Source organism: Eublepharis macularius, chromosome 10, assembly GCF_028583425.1.
Source record: "Eublepharis macularius isolate TG4126 chromosome 10, MPM_Emac_v1.0, whole genome shotgun sequence".
In the NCBI taxonomy this organism is placed as follows: Eukaryota; Metazoa; Chordata; class Lepidosauria; order Squamata; family Eublepharidae; genus Eublepharis; species Eublepharis macularius.
The window spans coordinates 4,978,712-4,991,197 of record NC_072799.1 but is presented as its reverse complement, the minus strand read 5'-3'; the positions used below and the strand labels follow the sequence as shown (position 1 = coordinate 4,991,197).

The 12,486-nt window shown below is 47.3% G+C and overlaps 1 protein-coding gene across 2 annotated transcripts in view; it reads left to right on the top strand.

Annotated features, from left to right (window-relative positions):
• ATRN (attractin) overlaps window positions 1-12,486 on the top strand; it is a 220,333-nt gene that overhangs the window by 114,020 nt on the left and 93,827 nt on the right. For both annotated transcript variants that reach the window (XM_054990039.1, XM_054990040.1), the window contains exons 15-20: window positions 958-1,139; window positions 2,519-2,735; window positions 4,504-4,689; window positions 6,231-6,470; window positions 8,359-8,496; window positions 11,253-11,346. In XM_054990039.1, coding sequence (XP_054846014.1) covers window positions 958-1,139; window positions 2,519-2,735; window positions 4,504-4,689; window positions 6,231-6,470; window positions 8,359-8,496; window positions 11,253-11,346 — 1,057 coding nt within the window. The remainder of the gene's footprint in view (window positions 1-957; window positions 1,140-2,518; window positions 2,736-4,503; window positions 4,690-6,230; window positions 6,471-8,358; window positions 8,497-11,252; window positions 11,347-12,486) is intronic.

The following is a 12,486-nucleotide window of genomic DNA, read 5'->3' as shown; positions in this document are numbered from 1 at the left end:
TAACACGGACTTTGTTCACTGCTCGGAGTGGGGCCCTAATCTGTCCAGAAGGGTTGCATATAAGCACACATTATTATTATTATTATTATTATTATTATTATTATCATTAGAGTGCTAATTCGCAGCCCAACCATTTAACCACTAGGCCAGGCTGATTCTGTGAACCGAATGAACGGAGCAACACATTTTGGTAATGTTGTAGAGTCTTAGAGGAAGAAGGGACCTTAATGGGGGTGATGGCTGCAGCCCCCTGCTCAGGGCAGGAAATCCAGAGCTAGAGCATGCAACTCTTCGGCCTCCGTCTGAAGACCGTCCAATGCAGAACCTCCTCCCTGGTTCCGTTGTCAGATCGCTCTTCCGGGATGGATCCAGCCATCCTCTAGGTTGCCTCCCTCCTACTTACTGGCTGTCGCTCTAATGAAAAGAGCCAGGTGATTTAGAAGGAGTTCCCTTAGGTATGAGGAAGGATTAAAACTTGAGCTAAAAAGAAAGATAGGGTATAAATAGATTAATAAATAAACTTTGTCCAGTGGATTGGTAGGGTAGGGGTAGGCTCCACCCCATTGTTACGAAGATTCTTTGTAATGATCATGTGAAGTCTGCTCTTCTGTAACTTATGCCAGTTAAATCTCGTTTCCCCCTTTGGACCAGAGGTCAACAATCCTTTGCTCACTTCCATGGTGTTGGAGGAGCGTGATCTCCAATTCCCTTGTCTTCTGTTCTCTGGGCTTTTTTCAGCCTTTCTTCATAGGGCTTGCTTTCCAGACCCCTCACTGCAGCACACACACACTTTGCAATCGAGATTCCATTCAGCCCATAAACGGCACGTGCCCTTTCTTACTGGCTAATTGGGTTGTGTTGTGGTCCTTCTGGGAGAAGGGCAGTCTGTGGCAATCAGAAAGTGAAAAACAACCAACATGAAACGCGGATGTCTGCGTATCTTTTTTTTTTTAATAGAGAACATCTGCGGAGCAGCGTGGCACTTGGTCAGCAACACTTGCCTAAGAATCATGAACACAAAAGATACCTACGACAACGCTAAGCTGGCGTGCAGGAGCCAGAGCGCTGCTCTGGCATCGCTCACTAACCAGAAGAAGGTGGACTTTGTACTCAAGGAGCTGCAGAAGGCTCAGTCGTCGGTGAGTGGTTCATAGGAGGTCATGGCGGGGCAACGAGAGAGGCTGCTGTGCAGAAGGGGCATGCGTGACTCCTTTGGCAGGGGAGTTATTGACCTTTAATGGGCATTTGAAGCAAGACTGTGACAAGAGTGACTTTGGCCACTCTTACTGCACAAATTTGTTCTCTACATGATGCAATGCTCCGTTTGGGGTTGACCACAGAGGTTGCAGTAAAGTCTCTGTTGGCTGAAATGAAACCTGAAATTCTAGGGCAGTCTCAGATTCTCTCTATACGAGACATCTTACACGGGAATGCTCAGGTGTAGGGAGACAGGATGCTAGCCGAGAAGCGTGGTTTAAAAAGACAGAGCCAAAGGCTCTGTCAATTTCACCTCTCTGCAGAGTGGGAAAAGATCTTTCTCAGAGGGTTTGTTAATTTCCTCTTTGCCTCCAGAGGGGGAGGCGAAATTGACAGAGCCTTCTGGGAGGTGAAGAGGAAATTAACAGTCCGTCTGAGGCATGATCTTTGCCAGCTCTGTAGAGAGGTGAAATTAAACTACGCTTCCTGCCTAGCATTATGTCTCCCTACACTTGAGCATACCCGTGTAAGATGTCTCATGCAGAGAAACGCTTAGTCATCCAATGTGCTAGTGAAGCCTGCCGCCATGTCAGCCTGTTGAACAAGTGGGGCAGATGGTAGAAGAGGCAAATGGGGAGAGGGGAGAGAAGGGGCAGTGCCATGAATGAACTTACGGAGCAGCCTTACTCTGAAGCAGACCTTTGGTTTATCAAGGTCACTGCTGTCTTCTCTGACTGGCAGTGGCTCTCCAGGGTCTTTCATGTCCCCTGCCGCCTGATCCTTTTAGCTGGAGATGCCGGGGATTGAACCTGGGACCTTCTGTATTCTAAGCAGACGCTCTGCCACTGAGCCACGGCCCCTTCCCGAGGAGAGAGATTTCTGCCAGCCCTGCCATCTATCTGGCAACATGTTTCATACCCTCACTCTACCTTCAATGGCCTGGAGAATATTCTATGATAAGCAAGAGGCATTTCTTATTAAAAAGTCATAGATCCAGAGGAGTTCGCCGTGTTAGTCTGTAGATGCAAAATGGAAAAGAGTCCAGTAACACCTTTAAGATTAACCAACTTTACTGTAGCATAAGCTTTTGAGAACCACAGCTCTCTTTGCCATCTGACGAAGAGAGCTGTGGTTCTCAAAAGCTTATGCTGCAATAAAGTTGGTTAGTCTTAAAGGTGTTACTGGACTCTTTACTTATTAAAAAGGACATCCTTGCCTGTTGAAAGTATCTGCCTGCTACCTAGTTTGCTTGCCTTGAAAGCACTCCGCTAATACAGAACTCTTATTTTTTGTTGGACCACTCGCTCATCCTCCTCTTTAGCCCAAAGCCTTGACACCGTGGGTTGGACTGAGGAAGATTAACATATCCTACTGGTGCTGGGAAGATATGTCTCCTTTTACGAACTCTTCGCTCCAGTGGCTGCTGGGGGAGCCAAGTGATATCGGGTTCTGCAGCTACTTAGCAGAGCCAAGCAATCAGGGGTTGAAGGCAGCCACGTGCATCAACCAAGTCAACGGCAGCATCTGTGAAAGGCCCGGTAAATCATTTTTCAGTGTTGCTCTTGCTGTAGAAGAACGGTGAAGAAGGGCATGTCTTTGTGGGGCAGTAGAATGAACCTCAGAGGCACTTTTCTGTATTGTTGGTCTTGTATGGAGAGTGGCCCCCTTTCAGAGACGTTAGGCTATGTAGTACGGAAGTGGAGGGTTGAAAAATGAGCTGTGAAATGATGGCAGCGGTCTGGTGGAGGTGCTGGGAAAATCAGACTTAGGATTGTCTCGTCCAGGCCTCGTGGAAGAACTGGGCCTGAATAACTAGCAGAGGTGCTCCAGTGGAAGGCCTTTGATTTGGGCCAATATAAAGGTTTGTGGTAGGGGTGTGCACCTGGAAAAAAATTGGTAATACTCCGAAAGTCGAGGAGGCAAGCCGCTTTGGCTTTGGGTATTTGAATTGCTTCGGTATGCTCCGTAAAGATTCCTATGTGAGGGGGGAAGCCTCTACCCCCACCCCACCCCACTTACCTGGCTGTGGAGCCAGGAAAAAGATCAGCTGGGCAGCTGGGAAGTCTGGAGCTGGCTCCTCCACATCTCACGCTGCCTTCTCCGCTGCCACAGCAAACAGCAAGGCGGCAGGGAAGCCCGGAGCTGGCTCTTCTGGGGCCCATGCCGCCTTCTACGCTGCCGCGGCTGGGGAGCAGGGAAGTGGCGCCTGCTGGCCCCCCGCCGCCGCCTCTGCTTCCTGAGCGGGGAAGCCCAGAGCTGCCTCTTCTGGCTCTGCAGCGGCCATTTGAGGGGCAGGAAGGCCCTCCTCCTCCTCCTTCTCCACTGCTGCAGCAGCCAGCTGGGCGGCGGGAAAGCCCGGAGCTGGATCCTCCGCAGTCCGCACCACCTTCTCCACCACTGCATCAAAGAGCAGGGCGACGGAAGCCCTGAGCCGGTTCCTGTGGGGTCTGCACCGCCTCCTCCACCGCTTTATCGGCCAGCTGGGTGGTGGGGAAGCACCAAGCCGGTTCCTGTGGGGCCTGCCCCTCCTCCTCCACCGCCTTAGTGATTAGCTGGGCTGCGGGGAAGACCAGAGCTGGCTCCTCTGCTGCCTTAGCTGCTAGCTGGGTGGCGGGGAAGCACCAAGCCGGCTCCTGCGGGGCCCGTGCCTCCTCTTCCACTGCCTTAGTGGCCAGCTGGGTGGTGGGGAAGCGCAGAGCCGGCTCCTGCAGGGCCCACTCCGCTGGAGCAGAGGCCAGCTGGTCTGTGAGGAAGACTGGAGCCGGCTCCTCCACCACCTTAGCAGCCAGCTTCGCAGTGGCACGGAAAAAAAGGCATATAAACCCCCACCGGCTGGATCAGTTGCTTGGCAGGGATCTGCAGTTTCCGATTTGCAGTTTCCAAATGATTACGAATCAGGTCCGATTCGGGTACTTTACCCGAATCCGAAACCCGAATCGTACACCCCTAGTTTGTCAGGAAGTTACTTTTAATTATGGGAAACACCGAACCAAGCGTCAGAGGTTATTTTGAATCAGCTGTGGGAGGGAAAGAATGACGACGTGAAGGAGGATTTACTGGGCTACAGGAGAGGGGACAGATAATGGCTTTCGCAGTAAAGGCCGTGAAGGGGCTTTGCCAGGAAAAAAGTTGCAGGATTTGGCAGCAGCTTAGATCTGGGAGGAGAAATATCATCTCCTCCTCCTTACCTGTTCAGGTGAATACTCTCTTCAATTCCTCAAGCAGCAGGAGAAAACGGAAAGGCCTGTAGAAGCATCTTACCCGCTGAAAGATTCTCATAATAATCCCGTGTTTCTTGGTGCACAGCTAACTATAGTGCCAAGCAGTGCCGGACCCCCTGCGCCTCGAGGATGGTGTGTAGCGAGTGTACCAGCAGCAACCCTGAATGTATGTGGTGCAGCAACAAGAAGCAGTGCGTGGATGCAAATGCCTACGTGGCCTCCTTTCCTTTCGGCCAATGCATGGAGTGGCACACTGCGAGCAATTGTCCGCGTAAGTGATCTCTTTTTTGGGATCAGAGCTGTTGCGATGGGGTAGTTTGTTCCCAAAGGGTTTCTGTCTTGGAAAGACAGTCCACATAGCCTGATGCCTTACTCTCTTGCAAAGGGGGAAGTGCCTCATCTGTGTATGTGTGTCTTGTAGCACAGTGTGGTTCCTTGGCTGGGATAGCAAGTGTTCAGAGCAGTTATGGGAGGAAAGGTTAAAGGAGCTTGGAGAGGAGACGACTGAGAGGTGATATGATAACCATCTTCAAGTATTTGAAGGGCTGTCATATAGAAGATGGTGCAGAGTTGTTTTCCATTGCTCCAGAAGGTCGGATCAGAACCAAGGGGTTGAAATTACATCAAAAGAGTTTTCAACAACAACAACAACAACAACATTCGATTTATATACTGCCCTTCAGGACAACTTAACTCTCAGAGAGGTTTACAAAGTGTGTTTTTATTATCCTCATGACGGTCATCATGAGGTGGGTGGGGCTGAAAGAGCTCCGAGAAGCTGTGACTGATCCATGGTTACCCAGCTGGCTTCAAGAGCAGTGGGGAATCAAACCGGGCTCTCCAGATTAGAGTCCTGCCACTCTTAACTACTATACCAAACAGGCTCGCTCTTTTCGGGTAAACATTAGAAAGAACTTCCTGACAGAGTGGTCCCTCAGTAGAATGGGCATCCTCGGGAAGCCCATTCCTCGGCTTCCTCGGGAGGTTCCACACTTCGCTTTATTCAAACACCTTTGGAAAGTTCAGCCACTATGCTATTATACTACAAAACCAACTCACCCCCCCCCCCAGCAAAAAATGTTACATAACCATAAGTCTTATAACTGGATTTAAAGTAGTTATATACTGTAGTGAAGCACGGGTATCAAACTAGTAATAAATAGGTTGAACTGTAACCTTTGAAATTACCAGAGTACCTTATCAGGAACTTATCAGGAAACTGCTTTTAAGTGTTAATCCATTGATTACTGCTCCCTATGCTAGTAGATTTCTCACTATGGTGTGTAAGATTTATAAGGAAGTAGTAAGGAGTATAACGAATTTTTAACAAATATTATCTCTTTCCAAAGAATTTTACGTCTAAATTATGTATAAACCATGTTTTATGTGCTGTAATTTTGTGTGTCTTATTTAAAGGAATTGTTTTGGATGTTCTGTGCTGATCCTAGACTGTATTCATAAATGTTGTTGTTGTTGATTAGCAGATATCTGAACTTAATACGCCAGGGCTACAGCAGTCAGGCGGGGATGGGGCAGGCAGCAACAAGGGGAGGCTTTGACCGTCACATCTGGTTGGCTGCTGTGGGAAAGAGAACACTGAATTAGAGGGCTGAGGGATCTCCATTACTCCTTATATCCGATGAAGGGAGCTTTGACTCTCAAAAGCTGATAACCCTGGAAATCTTGTTGGTCGTGCTCTTCTGCTGCAGGCTAACACGGCTACCTGAAACAAGTAAGCCAGCATGTGCAACCTTCAAGTGTGTGATTTGTTCTTTAACTCTGATGTCCCTCTGTCCACGTCTCCCCTCGCAGCTGAAAACTGTTCCGGCTATTTCACTTGCGCACACTGTTTGGAGCAGCCTGGTTGCGGCTGGTGTACGGACCCCAGCAACACCGGCAAGGGAAAGTGCATCGAAGGTTCTTTCCGAGGTCCGATGAAGATCCCGGCTCCCTCTCCGCCACCCACAGGGAAATCCTACCTGAAACCCGACGTCAATGCCAGCATGTGTCTCGCTGCCAACAATTATACCTGGTCCTTCATTCATTGTCCAGGTAACTTACTGAAGAGCGCGTGTTCGAGATCTCAGTGCTAGCAAAGCTGCTATTAATACAGAGATAAAACATTAGGCACACTAAAATCAGAGTCATCAAATAAACGTAGGTTTCAGATCCCAAGCTGGTGCTCCCTTCGTTCTTCCCTACCAACCATACATAGGGGAGAAAGGGGAGAGGCGAGTTGGTATCATCCTCCTGTAACTTGATCTACAGGCTACAGGGATCAGTTCGCATGTGATGGGGGGCAGATGGCTATAGCTCCTCCACTTACGAGAGACCGGTAGGGAGGCTTTTATTTGATGGACCTTGGTACCTAGCTGAACCTTTAAGGTACCTAGCTGAACCTTAAATCTCCGCAGCTCTATTCTCAGGGCCAAACTAGACAAGATGGTGTCTCCGACTTCGACATTGGGATGCACCTCTGTTTTGTAGAGTGAGTTCCCGGTGGGGAACTCCTTTTTACAGTGTGGCAGGGGCTTGATTCAGGTCAGGACTGCAGTAGTGCAAGCAGAGGAGAGCCTTGTGCCTCCCCCACCCCATGCTGTTTTTCCAATCTTAAATGGCACGGGGAGTGGGGGGGGGGGCTGCTCTTTGCTGACGTGCTCCGCCATTGTTTCAGGTCAGAAGAACAGTGCAGGGGGAAGAGCGTCACTTCTCTCCCTTTGCTGCCATGGTCCCAACCAGAATCCGGCCCTGTGGCACTGTTCAAATGGAGGCAAGTCCCCAGGGCAAATGCTGAGCTGCCGTCTCGTCTGCTTTGGCCCTGTGTCAGGGTTGCATTTCATTCATTCAGGGATTGGTTAAATATGGAACCGGAGGCAGATAGTTTATTCTGGACCAACTTGGTGCCGTACGGCTGTGCAGTCTTAAGCGAGAAACTCCGTCAATGTAACATTTTTTGTGGCGATGTATAGAGGAAAGTGAAAAGAAGCCAGCCAGTCATGTCAAGGACTTCAACCGCTAGGAAAACAAAAACAGGCATAAGGATTAGGACTGAGCTGAAGTTAAATGGAGCACCGGTTTAGTTTTCCTTGTTGAATTTTTTTTTTTTGGCAGGGCCATCGTTTTGTGAAAGGCCTAACAAACTGCTCGGTTCTCATCATAGTCTTTGGCTACGATTACGTGATCAGAACAAGTGGCGTTGTGCTTATTCTGAGTTTCCTTTAGTGATAAACACACACAGCTATATCTGAATAGCTGTATAGTGTTGTGAAGCTGAAGTACGTAGTGTTGTTATCCCCAATTGTTGGGATGGCTTGGGGGGGGGTGGAGCATGCTGCAGCAGTGTACGTGGGGGCGAAAAGCCATATAGAAGGTAGGATTAAGGGCTTTGGGGGAAAGCGTTCTCCCTGAAAAGCCCACTTTGGACGCAAAAAGCAAATCTTCAGTTTGGCATTCATAAGAATATGAAAGGCAGCCATTGTTCAGGTTCCAGCAAGGATTTTCGAATTTGATTTCTGGTCTCAAGTTCTTAAAAAACAATCAGTTGGTTCTCCTGTAGCTCAGTGGGGGAGAGAAGAAGATGGGAACGTCTTTGTTTACGGGCGGGTAACTCGTTAGAAAAAAGGGGGCAGAGATTTCTTCCCTGGGTCCCACCGCTTCCCTGTTAGGACAACTAAGTGCGATTGTAGAATGCAGGAGATGCAGTCTACCCTGTGGTTGCGCCCCACGGTTTCCGTTCATCGTTGCTGGATGGCTCTCGATGTGATAGCACAACCAGAGTTGCGAATGCCTGATTGAGCTGCCAGCCGGTCTTGTATGAACCCGTTTTACTTCTTGAAGCACGGAGCATCAAGGACCCTCCCCCCCGCACAGGGTTTGGGATAACAAATGATAAAATAGATGGCACAGGTGTCGCCCTGCTGAGCTTTCCTTTTGTCTCCAGCCTGCCAGTGTAACGGGCACAGCAAATGCATCAACGAGAGCATCTGCGAGAAGTGTGAAAACCTGACCACCGGCAAGCACTGTGAGACCTGCATCTCTGGTTACTATGGAGACCCCACTAATGGAGGGACTTGCCAACGTAAGTTCGGTCTTCGGTCTTCCCCCTCGCCCCTCCTTGCCTTCAGGGCACCGCCTCCATTGCCTACTTCTCGGCAGTGGCCAAGGCTGCGTACCTGCGCGGTGCTCAAAAAAGAAACTCAAGTTCTGCACAAAGAGAAGCTGAATTCTGTGACTTGCACAATTTATGCAAGCCGAGTGCATGTATGTGCTTTCCCTTTGCATAATTCTGTAACGGACTCTTTTATCCGTGCCTTACCAAAGATCCTATTTATCTCAAAAGAAAGGTTTTATCTTTTCCTCTTGGATAGCTTTCAGCAATTAGTAAGGTCTGTCAAACAGGACTGTTGTTTGAACCAGTTCTGCTTATCAGGTCCTTCTTGCTTTGCTCCTTCTCATCAAAGTACGCAGACACCTTTCTGGAATGTATTTATTTCCTCTGTTGAAATTACACTCTGGTTTTTTAACGAAGCGAGTTATCAAAATATATATGGTTATTAATATAAATCCTCCAAAAACAGAACACAGAAGGGCAATAACAAAAAGAGTCCAGCAGCACCTTTAAGACTAACCAACTTTATTGTAGCATAAGCTTTCGAGAACCACAGCTCTCTTCGTCAGATGCAACTTTATTGCAGCATAAGCTTTCGAGAACCACAGCTCTCCTCGTCAGATGCAACTTCAATGTAGCATAAGCTTTCGAGAACCACAGCTCTCTTCGTCAGATGCAACTTTATTGCAGCATAAGCTATCGAGAACCACAGCTCTCCTCGTCAGATGCAACTTCAATGTAGCATAAGCTTTCGAGAACCACAGCTCTCTTCGTCAGATGCAACTTTATTGTAGCATAAGCTGACGGTCGCATCTGACAAAGAGAGCTGTGGCTCTCGAAAGCTTATGTTACAATAAAATTGGTTAGTCTTAAAGGTGCTGCTGGACTCTTTTTGATTTTGCCACTACAGACTAACACGGCTAACTCCTCTGGATCTATGACCAGAGAAGGGCAATAAGTATTAGGTTTGTTAACATTTCCTAATAAACTCTTAAGTTTAAAACAATCAGAGTTTCTGTGAAATGCATTAAGATTCCCATAGCATACAATGCAAAGATAAAAATCTCACCTGGATTCTCATGAGATTTCTTCCAATCAGAACTCTAACATACTATCTGAATTTGCATGTTTTATAGGTTATCTTATGCAAATATCTAAAATCTTTTTCATGTGCTAACACAAACAAACTGTGATTGGTTTAATGCTTCATTAAATATTCATAATTTCTACTGTGTAACCTCCTTAGCCACAAATGACATTATATCCAACTTGCAAAACAAAACTATAAATCTGTGAGTAATGACAGAAAGAGTTGGTAGATCACTATTGGTCTATTCTCTGATAGAAGAATATTAATTTAGATAGAGTCCGCTATTTTTAATTGGCTGTCAAAGATGAAAGCACACCTGTTTTAGCTTACTTAACATTCTGAAACAAACACACAGACAGTTCAGGCAAAGTTTAGAAGTTCACCTAGAATTCAAATGTATTGCTTTATACCGCTTAGTATTACTTACTGCATTGTGCGTTACTGCACAATTTTACTGCAACAATTTTAACTGCAATTTTACTGCAACAATTCTGCTTAATTGTTATTTTTTTTGCATAACTGATTCTGGATTTGCCAACCGTGGGGAGTGTAGATAAAGCATAGCACGCCCTGCACTGGAGCCCCCATTCTCCTCTCTGCTGGAAATCTTGCTTAGCTCCTCTTGCAAGTTATGTCTGTATGGCCATGAGGAGCTGCCTGTTCCTTCAAGGTCTAAAGCGGAGAAAGATCTTTCCCAAGATTGGCTACTGAAGATGTTTTAACTACAAATGCTGGGGATTGGACCAGGAGTTTATTGCACGTAATGCAAGTGCTCTGCTACTCAATCACAGCTTCTCCGGTTCAGCTGAGTTGCATTGGGCATACACTTCCAAGCATCGTTTTGCAGCCAGTAAGGGCTAGAACCTTGCGTTTAAAAGAGAATAACTGAAGTTCTCAGAAAGCTGAATTTGAAACTCTCCTGCTGAATTGCAGACTGCTGATAGACCAACTTCAGTGAATATGCACAAAAGTTATATTCAGTTCTGCTGGTGTTGATTGGCCACATACAGCAAAAATAGGCATCTTGTTAAAGTACACATCATTATTTTGAGCCCAGTGCATGGTATAAAGGCATGATAATACCAGAACCTTGCTTGAACTGAAGCAAATTTGGATCTGACCCTGAATAGTCCCATCGGGGAATTAGATGCCTGCCACCACGTGCTCCAGGAAGGAAGAAAAGTGAAGTACAAATGCAAAACATGTTGCCAACAGATGATAGTTAAGGGGAAATCAAATCCACACATTGATAGAACATCTGAGTCTTGTGTTCTCAACAACGGGCATTTAACAAAGACATTGTGCCCGTATTGTTGACTTCTTTGCTATACTTCATAACCGTTCCTGGAGCTTGCTTCATGGCAAGGTATTGCTTACCATTTGGCCGAACATTGAACCCTTTGGGGGTTGTTACTCTCTCAGGACTATTTGAGTTTCCTTGAGGACGTTCAGAGTATTTTTAAGCATTTCACACGCACACGACGTGATAAAAGCGGCACGCAAAATTCAGCATTTTGTGTAATATCACAGAGCAAGCAGTGAAGCCACCCACGCTGCCGACTAAATGGTTTAATTGCTTGTTAGCAAGTTGTCTATATTTATATTTAAGCTTGCACATTCTCTCTCTCCCCCCCAGCTTGCAAATGCAATGGCCACGCTTCGATCTGTAATGCGAACTCTGGGAAGTGCCACTGCACCACAAAAGGAATAAAAGGAGAAGAATGTCAACTGTGAGTAGCAGCTCCGGCACCAAACTGAAATCTGACCCAGTGCTTGTGGGTGCGGACAGTGTAAAGAAAACGTTTAGGCCTGGATCCATAGGACTGTGTCAGGCTGGCCCAAACCTTTTGGCATAGCCTGCAGTACAAAAAGTCTCTCTACACAAAACATCTGACACATGAAGAACATGTGTCAGGAGACGCAATGTTAGCTGGGAAGGGTAGTTTAAAAAGGCAGAGCTGGCGGCAGGGCAGAGGCTTTGCTATGCACTGGAGCTGTGTGAAGGGGCTGTGAAATGCCAGAAGGGAAACTTCAGCCCATTAGAACCTCTCCATATCCAAGCTTGGCTCTGGAAGGCAGCTCCAGCCCATCTCCATTCCTCGCTACCCACTGGTCGCCATCCCACACAGTTTTAGACTGGAGAAGTGAAACTGATCAGAGCCCTTGGGGAAACGAAGATGAAATTGACAGACCCTCTGAGGCGCTATCGCCATCAGCTCTGTCTTTTAAACTTACGCTTCCCAGCTGACATTGCGTCTCCCTACACTTGACAAACACGTCAAGGCATCTCGTGTAGAGAGACTCAAAGATACATAATTTCCCCATGGAGCAGCCGTCGCCTATGTCGCGTTACAAACTGCTTCGCAAAGCGCTGTTTGTTTCAAAATTGGTTTGCCTTGCGATGTGGCCACAGTTAAGAAATACAAATCTGGGCTTGTACGATCCAGAAATTCCCCAGGGGCATTCAGGAATCCACCCAGTCATTCAAGTCTACTAACAGACCAGCCTTGTTGGTCTCCCGCACCTGGAGAAGATCCTCTTCATAGGACGGAGTGCCCCTGATGTTACCAGTGAGGCCGAGTGTTAACGGCACCTCTCAAGAGACGGGTCCTTTTTGACCCGTAGAGACAGGGCTGGCCCTCTTTTCAACCTGCAGTGGTTTGAATGCGCTGTAAGAAGTTTTGTGAACTCAACCATCAGGTTTGTCGCTCTCCTCCACCTTGGCGTCTGCTATAGAGTTCTGTTTTAAAAGTTTTTAGAATTCAACACACATGTTTCGGGGGCTTTCATATTCTTCGAGAGTGCTCAGATTATTAAAATGGTGCCAAGGTTCTCCCGCATGTGTTCCTACTTACAGTCTTCTTCTTTCA